Below are 15,124 nucleotides of genomic sequence, written 5' to 3'. Positions count from 1 at the left end.
TCTGATAAGGAACCGCTGTCGTTCTCGTTTCTAGATATCGTCATGGAACGTGAAATCGTGGCCGGCGACCAATCGAAGCGGATGTTTCCTCAAAAATAAAGAGATGCACGAAGCTAAAAACCTACTTGTCAAAAGTTGAAAATCGAATCCAGCTCTGGAAGAAAACTACGCATATATCCGTTTAATTAAAGTAGTATTATTTTGGGGTAAATGTGTTCAAAGATCCAAAATTGAATACTTAACGAAATCGCGGGATTATGATAAAATTATATTTCTCTCATTAATTAAGTTTATCTAAAAGTAAAGATGTATAAAAAATGCGAAATGTTTAAAATTTAATTAAAAATATCTCCGGAAATATGACGAGTATAATTTTTCTAAGCATATGTATACTTGTGTGTGAACACCTTCATCGAGAGCCAGTAAAATCGGTTATAAATATAGCATATAAAAAAACTTTGAGAAACTTTACATTTCTTTACGTTCTTTCCGTAGCGACTTCTTAGACAGTAAGTTAATCGAGCTAAGTAAATATAAATATTCCGAAAGCAAATTTTTTTACAAAGTCTCCTTGTACCATTTCAACATAACTTTCAAACTTGTGAAAATTATCAAAAAAATCTATTCGAACAATATAATAGTTCTAATGGTATTTCAAAAGCTATATATCGAAACTAGATTAATTTAATGAAAAACACAGTGGTCAGATCTTATGTAGTCGCTTGGCATTTTTGCAGAAAGTTTTCATCGCCGCTGAATGTTATTCGTTATTTGTGAACTTGGCAAATCATAGGTTTTGCACGTTCTCGCCGAACCTGCAGAATTTTCAAGTACAGTCTATAGCTACTTCATGAATTCATAATTGTCTGATGGACATAAGTAAAAGTCCATCGCAGTAGAGAAAACCGGTTATAAACCGGCCAGAAAAAAAAAAGAAAACTTGCAATGTAAAATAACGCAACATATTAATATTATTTTTTACTCGTGTATGTAGTTTTCCATATTTTTTTACATGTGTTTTCTTGACGTATAAATTTAAATATAAAAATGCGTAATATAATATATATATAATATATATATATATATATATATATATATATATATATATATATATATATATATATAATCTAATATATACATAATATTTACATTTGAAAGATAATTTAAATGTTCAAAACATATATATTTTTTATGTATATATATTATATAATTTATAATTAATTAATAATTAATATATATGAATACATTATTAATAATTCATATATATGAATAGATTTATTGCGATCATATGTAAAATATTTCTACATATTGCTCTTGGATTTAATCGATGCTTCATCCTTTCAATTCTTGTCTCTTGAATTGTTACAAACAGCGAAGAGCACATCGCCAGGAATCACGGATAAGTCGTAATAAAAAAGAAATTGGTCGCACGTGACTCGCACGTGCAGCCGCTACATCGCGCAAAGGGTTGCGTCCTGGGGTTAACCGCTTCGGCGACATTTGGCCCTCTCGGACAAGCCTGTAATTATACGAGCCGTAACAGGTACCGATCTGATTTTTCCATCGCATTATTAAACGCAAGATAATAATACTTAATAACGCCCTACGATATATAATTACGCCAGCAATATGTTTGCCGGATGCACGCATCTAAACCGGATAATACTTTAATTATATAAAAAAACCGCGTGTCGCATACACGGAGAGAGTATCATCTGTTTTGTATTCGACTTGTGTACGATTTGCATCAAATATTGCCATAAAGAGTAAATAAAAAATTTTGTTGTTTCAAAATTTTTATTGTTTCAGTTTTAATATTATTTTCATGAAGCGCAAAATTTTATAATAAACAACTGTGCCAGAACTTTTCCCTAGAATTGATCTCCTTTACAGTTCTTTTTATAACAATAATCGATGTAAATATGCATAATTTTTTTAGAAAAAAAGAAAAAAGATAATGGATTCTATCATATATTCGTAGAAATATTAAGAATTTTTTTTCTGCAACAGCAACAATATAATAATATATTTGATGAATATAATAATATTCTCTTTTAAAAAATTATTACATTCGATATTTATAGCAAATAGTGTGTTATAATATTTGATCTAAATAAATTTACGAGAGGCGCTTTCTTTGATAACGCCGACAAACTAATAAACTAAGCCCTGTTACAAACATTCGTTTCCGGATCTCGACCATTACGTTTCGATAATTAGCAGCCCAAAATTATGAGACGAGGGTACGTCGATGCCGGATGAATTATAGTTCCATCTGTGATGCTCCGGAAAGAATCAGGTAAACAGCATCACTATTTCCCACGGTTGTAATTAAAACCCCTATCCAGTCAAATATTGCATCTTGAACGATTAACGTTTTTCGCATTTACTACATTTATTAGCGTTTTTATTACATTTTATATTAAAATAATCAAAATATTTATATACTTTGCAATCAGATTGATAATTTAGAAATTCAATGATATTAAATTCGTGTTATTTTTGAATAAATAAAACAAAAAGCAAATTTTTTATTGTTCTATACATGTATCTTTCAATCGACGCATTTTCACCAGGCCGCAGCTTGTTTCGGTATAATCCGAAATGAAAATACTGCGTCGGCACAGACTATTGTGCCGCAGTATTTTTGATCCTCGAGATCGAGAGATAACTAAAGGGGATCTGGGATTTAAATCGGTAAAGCCTATGGCCACGTGTACGCGCTTAAATGCGATTCCGGCGACGACGGGCCGGATTCGCTCGGTCTCGCTTCGCACAATCGGATAAATATTATCTCTGCTCTGCCTCGAAAAAATTTGCCATCGTCGATCGTAGAATAAAAAGGTATGATAAAGCCTCTTAAGTATGGAGAGCATCATCTTTGACTCGGATCATTGGGAAAAGTTGAATCGCACAATTAAAAATTTGCATCTGTTTTCTTTCTTTTTTTCTTTCTCTCTCTTCTTTTAAGGAAACAATCATGAAAAACTCCACTCCATGGATAAAGCGATTTTTCACGGTACGTCCTGACAGGCGAAAACCATGGTTAACACCTGGTACACGGAACGCGCCGGAATATCCCGCTACGTCTATCGAAACGCAATCGTAAGTGTCTATTAATTTATACTCAGCGGGAGTGTGAAATCGATTTACGTTATGAATTGGGGTAAGACATCCACTTTGAACGATAATTTTCCGTGAGAATATCAATCTTATTGAACTACAGTCGTACCGAATTATATTATATATTATGTCAAAATAATGATAAATTATTTCATTGAGAATTAATTTAACAAATAAATTTTAAATTTTGTGTCTAAAAATAAATTTTACAACATTAAGATATATGAAAATGATAAAATTTTTATGAAAACTGGAGGTATATTGATACAGGCATATATTAATAAATATTTTATTGCGTTTGTTGAGATCTAAAAATTATAAAATAAAAGTATAAATAACTTAAATAAATAAAAGAAAGTTTCTTTTATCATTATCACTATATTTTCACGCGAAAAAGGAACGAATGCGTAGTTTCTAAAATAGGAAAAAAGCGGCGATTAAAACTGTCAGAGTTTCCGCTGCTTCCTCTCGCTAGCATAGTGAGGAGCCGCAATAATAAATCGATTGTGCGGAAGACACATACACATACATACACATACTACGGAGGGAAGCTTGTTCCCCAGAAAAACTGGGAAAGACGGTGCATTGGAGCGTGGAATGTTTGGGGTCTCGTGCCCCTTTTGCGCGGGGGTCGCGTATGAGGACATCACAGGGGGTAACATCCAGCCCCAGATACCGGAAACGGTTAGGCGGCACCGGATACGGGAGGCGCATTATTAGACAGGTGGCTCTGGGACTCTGTACGCGAAAACACGAAAGCTCGATGACTAGGATAAGTTTGGCCTTGTCAATAAGGTGTAAAAATAGAATACATAAAAATAGAATACAAAAAAATAATAGAGTATATATAAATATAATATATATAAAATTGTATAATATTTTAAATTTTAATAATTAGAATAATGCATCTCTCAGTGATAAACAATTCAATATTCACTTTCGATTATCGTCTGATTGTTATTTTATCTCGATGTTTATCGTTGAAACGGGATGAAATTTATGAATATTACATGGAAATTAAAACATTTATTCGGCAACGAATGTCTCATGCAGATGTGCATACGACAATCGAATGTCCCATTCACATATCTGTCGAGATTATTGTCAAGATAACTTTATCGTCGTTTGTCAATAGAGCATCTCATTAAATGCTATTCAAAGATTATACGTATATAAGATGATCGAGATAATCAACGCATTAACTCGCTTGCCAATAATTTTTGCGACAGCGTTTCACGCCTAGCTAGTTTGATTTCACGTTTTTGTGTTTTTCCATGAAATTCTAACGCGCGTTGTAAGCATCGTGATATCTTCGATCGACAGATGTACCGTGCACATGTATGATGTGCTAATTGTGGATCCATCATGCTTATAATAACAAGTCGCATTTAATCCTCGTCAAGATCACGGTCAACTGTAGCGATAACTAAAGAAAAAGGTATCGAAAAATTGCGCATAGATTTACATAAACTGCATAAATCTACATAAACATTTAAAATAAACTTTAAAATTTTTTTATTTAATTTTGTTTAATGTTATCTAAAATAATTATCTAAAATAGTTTCAAAAATATTTGAAATTAATACACTTTTTCCATGAAAAATGCAAAATTAATTTCATTCAATCAGAAAGTTCTCGTTTAAATACATTCAAAACAAATGGTTCGGGGTAAAATGGAACACTAAATTCATCTACTAAAACGGCTAATCGTCATATTTCTTCACTTAAAGCTTTAGAGACTCTTTGCTGTACATCTTCTACTATACAGCGAATTTTATCTTTCATTTTTTGAGTTAACAGCATCAATTGTGCACTATCTAAAAAAAGATGGCACATATAAAACACTTGAGGTTTTTGAAAAATCAAGTATCGTAAATGAAGATCTTACTGAAGAAATAAGTGACGAAGAGAAGAATACAAAAAAAGATGATAATACAAAGCCAAACAAAAATATTAAAAAAAATTTTTTTGAATATCAATTGCCGAGCTTCTTTTCACGCATAAATGCAGAAGCAAAAGAAAAAAATGCTGCATGTCAACAAGATCAAAATCGTTTTAACAAATTTAAAAACGTTCTGAAAATAATGAGAAGAGATTTGAGCATTAAAGAAGACTAAAGAAAAGAATCTAAAGAAATAGAAAGCTTAAAAGACAAAATACTTAAACTAAATAACGAAAACGAAGACCTTAAAAAAATAATTTATGAACAAAATAAAGAATTAAGAACAATGAGAAATTACATACATGAAAAAAATGGAAATATTCGAGTGTTTTGTAGACTTAAGCCCACAATTCCTACAGAACAAAAGAAAGCGTGAATAGACTTTCATAAGTGTATGTTCTTTGTTTTATAGTTATACTTGTTAATAAAACTTGTTTGTTTCTTTATTTTTATAGATTGTGTAAAATAAAAATTAATAACGACACAATTGAATTTGATGAACAAAATAAACGAGACCCAAAATATAAATTTAGTTTTGATAAGATATTTGACAGCAAAGCTACACAACATGATGTATTTCAAAATCTGTCATATTTAATTCAATCATCATTAGATGGTTATAATAATTGTATATTTACATATGGCCAAACCAATTCAGGTAAAACATATACCATGCAAGGAGGTATAACAGAAGAATCCGAGGGTATCATACCAAGAACCGTATGTATATTTTTATATACTTATACTATTTAAAACTATTAGACCATATTTTTTAATATTATAATAATAATATATAATTGGAAATACTTCGGCTTTAAATTAACCGAAAATGAGCAAATCTCTAAAACTCACATCATATGCATTTTATGCAGAAAACATATAATATATTCGCAAAATGCGTCGAATATTAGAAGTGACTTGATGCGATATCGTAACAACGAGTACGAAAAATTAGACACGGCAATGTTCATAAAAAAAATTTAATGGGCCCGTACTTATATGTGCACTCTCTAAAAAAAGATGACACGTATAAAACACTTGAGTTTTCTGAAAAATCAAGTATCATAAATGAAGATCTTATTGAAGAAATAAGTGACGAAGAAAAAAATACAGAAAAAGATAATACAAAGCCAAACAAAAATATTAAAAAAAGTTTTTTTGAGTTGCCGAGCTTTTTACATACAAATGTAAAAGCAAAAGAAAAAAATCCTGTACGTGAAACTTCTTTTAATAAATTCAAAAATGTTGTTTTAAAAATAATGAAAAGAAATTTGAGCGTTGAAGATCAAGAACAAGAATGTAAAGAATTAGAAAATTTAAAAGGGAAAATATATAAACTAACTAGTGAAAATGAAGAGCAATACAATTATAATTGTATATTTATATACAATTGGCCAAACCAACTCGGGAAAAACGTATACCAAAGGAGGTATAACGGAAGAATCCGAGAGAATCATACCAAGAACCGTATGTATATTTTTATATACTTAGCGGCTTTATCGCCAGAAATAAATTCTGGCCTTAACGGGACTTGAACCCGCGACTCTTCATATGGCAAGCAAGAGCCTTGCTGGCTCAGCCACACGCTTGCCACACGTTTTGTCTCATCAATGATGAACAAATCATGCGGCAGTAAGCATGAGAACTAATAAAGATATATTTATTTTTCCATTTTATTATAAATAAAATAGAATTATTATGAACAAAATAGCTATAATTATAATTACTATTATATATAGTAATTACAATTACTATTTATATTATTAATGTTATAACTATCCCTAAAAGAACTAACCTTTTCAAAAAAGATAAAAAAAGGCGCCAAGTTCACGCGAGCAAGTGGAAAAATATTAGCCAAAATGTTATACAAAAAATTTATTTTAATTTTCCACATTTGTTTTAATATATCCTACAAAAATTAATGATATCAAAAAATTGTGCCAACTAAAAATAAAATCTTACATATTATTTTATTACAAAAATAATATCAAAAAATTGCGTCAACTAAAAATAAAAATCTACAAAAATATTTTAACCAGAAAAAGTTATACAAAATAATTGTTTTGTTTAAATTCTGAAATATATTGTTAAACGATATAATAATCACTAATACTTTTTAAATTTAATATTTATTAAAAATTTATTTTATTGTTAAACGATATAATAATCAGTAAAACTTTTTAAATTTAATATTTATTAAATTTATTTTATTAGAGTGAGAGAGAGGACTACAAAACTCATTTATATTAAAAGTTTATTTACATTTATATACATAAGCGTGTCTTGCTATACGGCATTGTGCTACCAGCATTTCGTGCACATAGCACGGAACAGAAACAGAAATTGTATTTTATACGTTATCCTCTGAGAACATTCGTGGACTTTGACTTCGTAATTCATGTCCACGTTTTTAATGTCCACATATCGCTTTCAGGGATTACCTAAAAGTGGGCCATGACACCTTCTATTCTTCTGGAGATACTTTTATTTACATAATATATCTTTTATTTACATAATATATCTTATTCTAAAAATAACTTCATGTAACTATTTTTAGTGTGTATCTATATGTTTGTCACTTAAATAAAAAGCACTTAACAATTTTTTTAAATTTTCATATATATTTTTAAAAGCAGCTTTTGGAGGAAGTCATATAGTACCTCTTTTTATTCCATATAATACCTCAGTGAGGCCGCGCATGCGCGCCCATCCGCGAGCATTCGTCTCGAGTCTCGAGAGTTTCGAGTTTCGAGTGACACGCGAGTCTCGCCGTCATCGGGGGAGTATTTTTGCTGAGTTGGGCCCCCCTTGTTTACATCCGGAGGAGCCGCGAATCGCGTGCCGCTCGTCCCGCTTGTCCTCCCTTGATGCCTCTCCCGCGTCCGCCACGACTCTCCCGTTCCTAATCGAGTATCGCGCATATTTTCCCCTCGAGAAAATCTCACTCGTTGACCACGAGGCGGACGCTTGTCACGCTCACTCGTTCCCAGGATTTGTCGCGATCGCACGAGGCAAGTATGAAGGTGACAGTAACGACTCTCAGCGACGACAGCGTTTTCGTCCTGGACGTGAGCGAGGAGCTGGAGCTGGAGAATTTCAAGGCGTTCTGCGAGATCGAGAGCGGAGTGCCGGCCCACGAAATCGTCATCGCGTTCAACGGCCTGCCGCTCATGGACGACAAGAAGTCCCTGCGCGATCACGGCATCCGCGACGGCGATGCCGTTATCCTGCAGCATATGCACCAGAGCGGTAGCGATTTGAACCTGCAGCCCTTCAACAGAGGTAGGCAATGTTTTTTAGATAACGATCTGGAGCAGTCCCGTTACTCTTATATTTATTTTCAAGTATTGCAATAATAATTCGTATTTAATTTTAGTTATCGTTTACCTTGTTTTCGTCGACATAGAGGCTGCAAACCTGTGGTCTCTGATGTTGAAATCTTGACTTTTAACTCTAGCTTAATTATGCATACATTTAGCATTCTTAGCTCTCTCTTCCTCTATCTCTCTCTGAATGTCACCATGAAGCTTGTTTCAGCGTCTTTCTCTATTCTTGATGTCTTGTCCTTCCTTATAATGCTACTTTACGTAGCGCATATAATGTCTTGCAAAAATGAACGTACTAAATTCAAAGAAACATCGCTCTAGCCATTCCATTACTGGACTTCAGTTCCATCAGAATTCCCGACATCAGCAACGTACAGCGTCAGCAGCCAATTGCGAATAACAGAGTACAAAATCCCCGCAGCGAGGATGATCCAGCGTTGATAAGAAATATGTTCCTGGCTAATCCAGATCAGTTGGCATTGTTGAAGCAGAATAATCCCAGATTGGCCGATGCTTTGCTGTCGGGAAATCTTGGTAAGCAGCACTTTTAGTTACAACAGCGTAATTGTATCTTGCATTTATGGTCTAAAAATATTCATATATTATAGATAGATTTTCGACTGTACTCAGAGAGCAGATAGCCGCTCGCGAAGAACGGCAAGCACAACGGTTAAGAATGATGAATGCAGATCCGTTTGACACAGAAGCGCAACGGCTGATCGCCGAAGAGATCAGACAAAAAAATATCGAGGCGAATATGGAAGCAGCAATGGAATACAATCCAGAGACTTTCGGCACTGTCGTGATGTTGTACATCAATTGTAAAGTCAATGGATTTCCAGTTAAAGCATTTATTGATTCAGGTAAATCATTGGCCGTTGATTCTGTTTACAGTACAAGTATAGAAATGCATCAATGCTTCGCGTGTATTTCGAGACGCGCGTGAAAAATGTTGAGATTATTTTTGAACAGATTATCTTTGTTTTGTTGCATCTTGGTGTCTGTATGAGTGGTATATTTATTTTTAAGTACACACGTTTCTCGGAAAAGTATTCTGGATGACATGCAGAAAAACAGTTTAATTTTAGATCTGACAACTCATGTGATTTTCATTTGCGAAAACAACACAAGAAAAAAGAAAGAGAAGAGATTCTCTGTTTTCGATTCAATATAATCCAATAGTTTTTAAAATATTTTTACAATGAAAGCATTGCGAAAGAAGCTAAATCGATCCTGTTTATTATAATATTGAAAATATTTTTATGACACAAGGTGCTCAAACCACTATTATGTCCGCCGCTTGTGCCGAGAGATGTCATATTATGCGTCTGGTAGACACAAGGTGGGCTGGGGTCGCCAAGGGCGTCGGAGTTCAACGCATAATCGGTCGTATACATATGGTGCAAATACAAATTGGCAACGATCATCTTACAACATCGTTCAGTGTACTTGAAGAACAACCTATGGACATGTTGCTGGGCTTAGACATGCTCAAGAGACATCAATGTTGCATAGACTTGAAGAAAAATGTTTTGAAGATTGGTACTACGGGCACAGAAACTACATTTTTGGCAGAAGGTTTGTTTCTTCTTGTTTTCTATAATTAATAAAATTTATTTTTAATGTTAATATTAAAATTCTAATGTTGAATTGAAAAATATTAATATTATTTTGTTCATTATTTTATAGGTGATTTACCTGAATGTGCAAGATTAAGTGGGAATAGTGATGAATCATTGGATGACAGGGATCTCCAACGAGCTCTTGAAGATAGTTCAAGAGACGCGAAGAAACAGAGGCAACAGCATGGTAAGAATCAGATCAAGCTATCCTTTTTTGATTTTTCTATCCCTTCTTCTTTTTGTTATTTAAAAGAAAATCTTTCTTTTGCAATTTATAATTATATAAAAAAGAAAGTAACATATATGAAAAGTTGTTGCTGGAAGCATACAAAATTTTATGTATTTTTTTCTTTAACGAAGAATCTATTTTTCTTTTGCAATTTATCATTGATGAATATTGTTGTTGAAATGTTTCAGACGGGCAAGGTAGTAGTAATCAAGGCTTGTTAAATAGACCAGCCGCCTTAGAAACAACAGTCTATCCACATGATCCCTTTACGGAAGCCACTGTAAAGGAACTAGAGGCTTTGGGTTTTACCAGGGCGCAAGTTATTGCAGAACTGCGTAGATTTAACGGTGACAAAACGCAAGCTACAGCCGCATTGTTTGCAAAATCCTTGAAATTCTGAAATCCAAAATTGTCGCACGCGATTCGAATACACAAATTTTTAGTTAGAGAGACAGGTATAGCAAAATTGTGAATATATTACACGCAATAAAAATGAAGGGGACCTACAATGTTCAAAGCAATTTTTAAATATCATCTAAAATCGACAAAAAGTACCATTGAATATACAGCTGATAATAGTACTGAAAAATTTTTATAGATTGATAACGAGTTGAGGAACATTGTAAGCGAAAATATGCGCGTTGAATTTAAAATCATGTGAAACTACGTAAACTAAACTTATATAAATGATTCACAATCGTTAGAGCTAAAAGGAGTTTTATATATATAAAATATATATATAAAATATTAATATAAATATATATATTACATATATATATATATATATATATATATATATATATATATATATATATTCCAAAACATACAATTTTGCACAGTTTCTTATACATGCATGTGGCGCCTAAGTGAATTGCGCATTATTTCCAATTAATATAGTGAAATTGATTATATATACATATATATAAATATAAAAGAGATATCAGATTGTTATGACCTAATATTTGATATAATTAATTGCAACATATGTAGATTTGCGATACGTGGTTGAATATTAAGATTTAGTTCGGATGTTATAATCTTATAAGTGCGACATATGTATATCAGCTTTTGGATAAATATAATGAATAAGATTTTTCTACACATCGCAATATATAAATATACACATATTTATGTATATTTCGCGATACACTTTATAATGTTGCGTTTAAATGGTAAATATGGACAAAATGTATATATCTAATATTAGACTCTAGATAAATCGAGCACGAAATATGGGATAGACAGATTTTCGCGTGAGAATTTTATGCTATTTGGTAACGTTTAAAAGACTCGATGTTGAATGCGGCTCAAACTCAGTTCCTCATTATTTACTGAAAAAACGCCGGCTGTACATACATAAAACGATAATGACAGGCGAATAGGAAAGTTTTCCATTTTTTTACAAAATATTGTTACAATAGAAGTTAAAAGTGAAAAATCTATGCAGAGACGTGCGCATCAATCTTACAGACAATATCGATTTTATATTGTTATTTTTTTCGACATGATATTTGGTACATTATTGTGTAATTTCTTTGTCACTTATATATAAAAATGTGACAAATTATATGGCTTGATTTATTTGTTTGCTATCGGCTAAACTAAAAATTCGCTAATTTAGCGCATAAGCTCTCATTAAATTGTAATCAATATTATATAAACTTGTGAGATGATATATTTTGAAAGACACACCACTTTTTTCTCTATTATCCTAGTAAAACCAAAGGATAAATTTGTTACTATGATATATTATAATTTTTAATAACAAAACTTTTCAACGGAAATAAATCTTTTTTCTATCTGTAATAAAATCGCATTTATTACATATCATATTTATTACATATTCACATTATTTTATATGCATTTAATTCTATATAAAATGTAAAAGTAAACAAATTAATTAAATATGAAACATTGAAGAAAATTTTAATATCCTCTTAATAATGGAAATTGGTTACGCATACACAAAACATTTCATTTATAATTTTTAAATCATTCACATTTTTAATTGCATTCATTACAAAAGATATCACGATATGTATATTATTATGTACATTTTCCGTGTGAAGTAAAGAAATATACATAAATAGAGAGATTCGAAAATGATTCTTCCATATAAGATTAATATGTAATGAATGCTATTAAATATGAAAATTAAATAATGCCAGTTTTGCTCAAATTTATTAATAAAATATTTATCAATAAACTTTTTATCGACGTCTCTTATTTAATTTTGTTTAATTTTATAGTTGACACAAAATATATATTTAATTAGTCTCTCGTGTTGAGATCTTATTGATCATCGGGCAATTCGCCTTTCGTCCAGTTCAGACTCACGATCTTTCCCTTGCGAGCGGATTCTTCGCATGCGGTAGCGATCTTACTCACTGCCAAAATTTCTTTCGACTTGACCAGCGACTTAGCTTTACCAAGTACTATATCAATAAAGTGATCGAACTCCCTTCGATAGCCGTTCATGAAACGGCTGGCGAACGAGTACCAGATCGGAGCAGTATTCGACCCCTGTAAACCATATTGTCGACGAACGGCGTTCGGTTGCTCGTTGTCGGCTTGTACGACACCCTTCGGACCAAACGCCTCCAGTCGTTGATCGTATCCGTAGTTGCTGTTGCGCGACAGATCGATCATGCCGACAGTACCTGACGGAAAATGCATGGTCACGGCGACCGTGTCAAAGTCCCCGATCGCCTTGATCTCTGGGATGTTCGCGTCAACTATGGCCGAAATCTGTAATTGCACATTATCAATCTTATCAATGATATTGCAAAATTTACAAATATAATTTTTTCCAATCAATGGCTCGACTTACAATTAGCGAAGAATTTGATTTCTTTTTTAAATAAATTAAGAAAAATAAAAGTACTTCAAAAGTGCAAAAAAAATTTTTTAAATTAAAGATACACTTTTTTCAAGATATTAGAATATCTGATTAGAGATATAACATGTATATATCAAAAAGTCTCATACCTTGTCTGGATACTCTCCGAGAACCCAAGTTATAATGTCGATATCGTGAACCAAACAATCGTGGAAGATACCTCCGGATATTTCCAGATACTCTATAGTAGGTAGAGGAGAGTCGCGTGAGACGCTTTTGATCATGTGAACATGTCCGACTTCACCTCTTCGAACTCGATCTCGCACTTCCGAGTAGCTCGGATCGAATCGCCGATTGAACGCGCAAAACAACGGTGTGCCGATTTTCTCAGCCATTTCGTAACATTTGGCAGTGTCTGATTGATTTTCCGCTACAGGCTTCTCGCAGAAGACCGCCTTTTTCGCCTTCAAAGCCTTGATAACGATATTCTCATGCGTAAAGGTCGGCGATGCAACGATAACCGCGTCGACACTGTACGAATCGTAGAGAATTATATGATAAATCTAATTACTTTATTGTGATTTATAATACTTTTTAATACAATACATACACATACATTATATATATGATAAACTTAATTTTTATTAATATATAATCTTATATATAATTTTTATCGATAGTACTTTTTCTTATTAAATGCAATTACTCACTTGGGATCCTTAAAAACTTTATCGGATTGTGCGCTAGTTAGGAAGACAACATCTTCTAAATGCCAATATTTGCGCACATTTTGCCAGTTGCTCTCAATATCGTCAACGATATATACGAGTTTGGCGCGTGAACTAGAAATTGTAGACATTAAATGTATTGTACCGGCACGACCCACACCAAATAAGGCCAGTTTAAGTATTGGGTCTTTTCGATTATCAGTTTTCAGCGCGATGCCTTCCAAGTATCTGAAAAGATATTTTTATTGTGTTATTAAAAGTAGACAAAAACAATTTTAAAGATATTTCGAATGAAACAATTTTTCTCGCTGAAAGGGTTTTCGGTTGAATACTTGATCGAGATACTCGATGAGATGTAAAATCAAATTGATTACTTACTTATTATAGAGATAATCTTCCTCAGGCGGTAAAGGTTTAGACTTAACATAGGGAGATGTTTCCTTGAATTTTGCTGTTGCCATTTCTGCCACGATATACTTTATCTGTCAAATAAAATTACTCCTCAAATCTTTCGCAATTGAGAGACCGATGATGTCTGGCTAGCTCTTTATATATGTACGAAGAGATATAATAGAAGTGGGGGCTGGCTAATGTGACGTTTATCGTTCAGGAATCTAACACTGTCATCAGTTTTATAATAAACATATGATATACTTTTTAATCATTTGAGCTAAACATCACGGTGTCTCAACAAAATGTATATAATGAAAAAATTAGATAGATCTCTCTGTTAGACTAAATTATTCCGAATTGTGTTTCATTTTTATTGATCGATGTTTTTAATATAGATTTTAAACGATTTATTCAACAAATGCAGGAAGATGATTAATACGATTTTTTGCAACACAATACAAGTTAGTTAAAAGGCTTCAAGGACCAAAGCATTGGTGAAATGTATGCGAAAGTAGAATGGTTATCTCACTTCATGTAGCAATCCATGTGAAAACGTTTATTTAATTTAAACACGACAAACGCTGCGTTTCGATCCAATTCGGATCCTTTTCAATGTCAGAAAACAAAGTAAAAGTAATAAGCATAAAATAAAAATAAAAGTTAATGAGCAAAACATAATAAAGTATACAAAAGTTTCGGAAACGCAAAACAGAATAAAAGGTGCTTACAAAGTCAAAAAAATCGGAAGCAAAAACAACATGCAACACAAATTATCGAATAATAATTACATAAGTTCGATATCAATTATTATATTTCTAAATATGTTTTACACATTTCTACTGAACGTTTTTTAATTTGACAAAGTTCTAGAGAACTATTTTATTAATTTCTTCCTTAAAAAAGAATTTAACTGTTTAAAATA

The 15,124-nt window shown here is 32.3% G+C and overlaps 2 protein-coding genes across 2 annotated transcripts; one reads left to right on the top strand and one right to left on the bottom strand.

Annotated features, from left to right (window-relative positions):
• The first annotated feature begins 7,795 nt into the window (after window positions 1-7,795).
• Rngo (DNA damage inducible 1 homolog rngo) lies at window positions 7,796-11,931 on the top strand. Its single transcript, XM_083088287.1, has 6 exons — window positions 7,796-8,347; window positions 8,713-8,925; window positions 9,000-9,254; window positions 9,664-9,969; window positions 10,081-10,200; window positions 10,431-11,931. Exons 1-6 carry the CDS (start codon window positions 8,083-8,085, stop codon window positions 10,640-10,642), a joined length of 1,371 nt encoding a protein of 456 aa, XP_082944413.1. The 5' UTR covers window positions 7,796-8,082; the 3' UTR covers window positions 10,643-11,931.
• Window positions 11,932-12,404: 473 nt separating this feature from the next.
• Window positions 12,405-14,348, bottom strand: LOC145965034 (myo-inositol 2-dehydrogenase). Its single transcript, XM_083088288.1, has 4 exons — window positions 14,188-14,348; window positions 13,792-14,037; window positions 13,231-13,612; window positions 12,405-12,990 (listed from the first exon to the last, which is right to left on the bottom strand). Exons 1-4 carry the CDS (start codon window positions 14,268-14,270, stop codon window positions 12,535-12,537), a joined length of 1,167 nt encoding a protein of 388 aa, XP_082944414.1. The 5' UTR covers window positions 14,271-14,348; the 3' UTR covers window positions 12,405-12,534.
• Window positions 14,349-15,124: the final 776 nt, after the last annotated feature.

The sequence above is a fragment of the Camponotus vicinus genome, unplaced genomic scaffold, assembly GCF_025532165.1.
Source record: "Camponotus vicinus isolate PSW18456_S1 unplaced genomic scaffold, iyCamVici1.0 SCAF_14, whole genome shotgun sequence".
NCBI classification, from domain to species: Eukaryota; Metazoa; Arthropoda; class Insecta; order Hymenoptera; family Formicidae; genus Camponotus; species Camponotus vicinus.
Note: the sequence above shows the minus strand (reverse complement) of the source record. Positions and strands in the feature narration are given on the sequence as shown.

Coding starts and splice junctions, on each gene's coding strand:
- Rngo (XM_083088287.1), top strand. CDS start 8,083: ATGAAGGTGACAGTAACGACTCTCAGCGACGACAGCGTTTTCGTCCTG. Junction 8,348..8,712: donor CCTGCAGCCCTTCAACAGAG/GTAGGCAATGTT, acceptor ACATCGCTCTAG/CCATTCCATTACTGGACTTC. Junction 10,201..10,430: donor GAAACAGAGGCAACAGCATG/GTAAGAATCAGA, acceptor GAAATGTTTCAG/ACGGGCAAGGTAGTAGTAAT.
- LOC145965034 (XM_083088288.1), bottom strand. CDS start 14,270: ATGGCAACAGCAAAATTCAAGGAAACATCTCCCTATGTTAAGTCTAAA. Junction 14,038..14,187: donor GAAGATTATCTCTATAATAA/GTAAGTAATCAA, acceptor ATATCTTTTCAG/ATACTTGGAAGGCATCGCGC. Junction 13,613..13,791: donor AAAGTTTTTAAGGATCCCAA/GTGAGTAATTGC, acceptor CGATTCGTACAG/TGTCGACGCGGTTATCGTTG.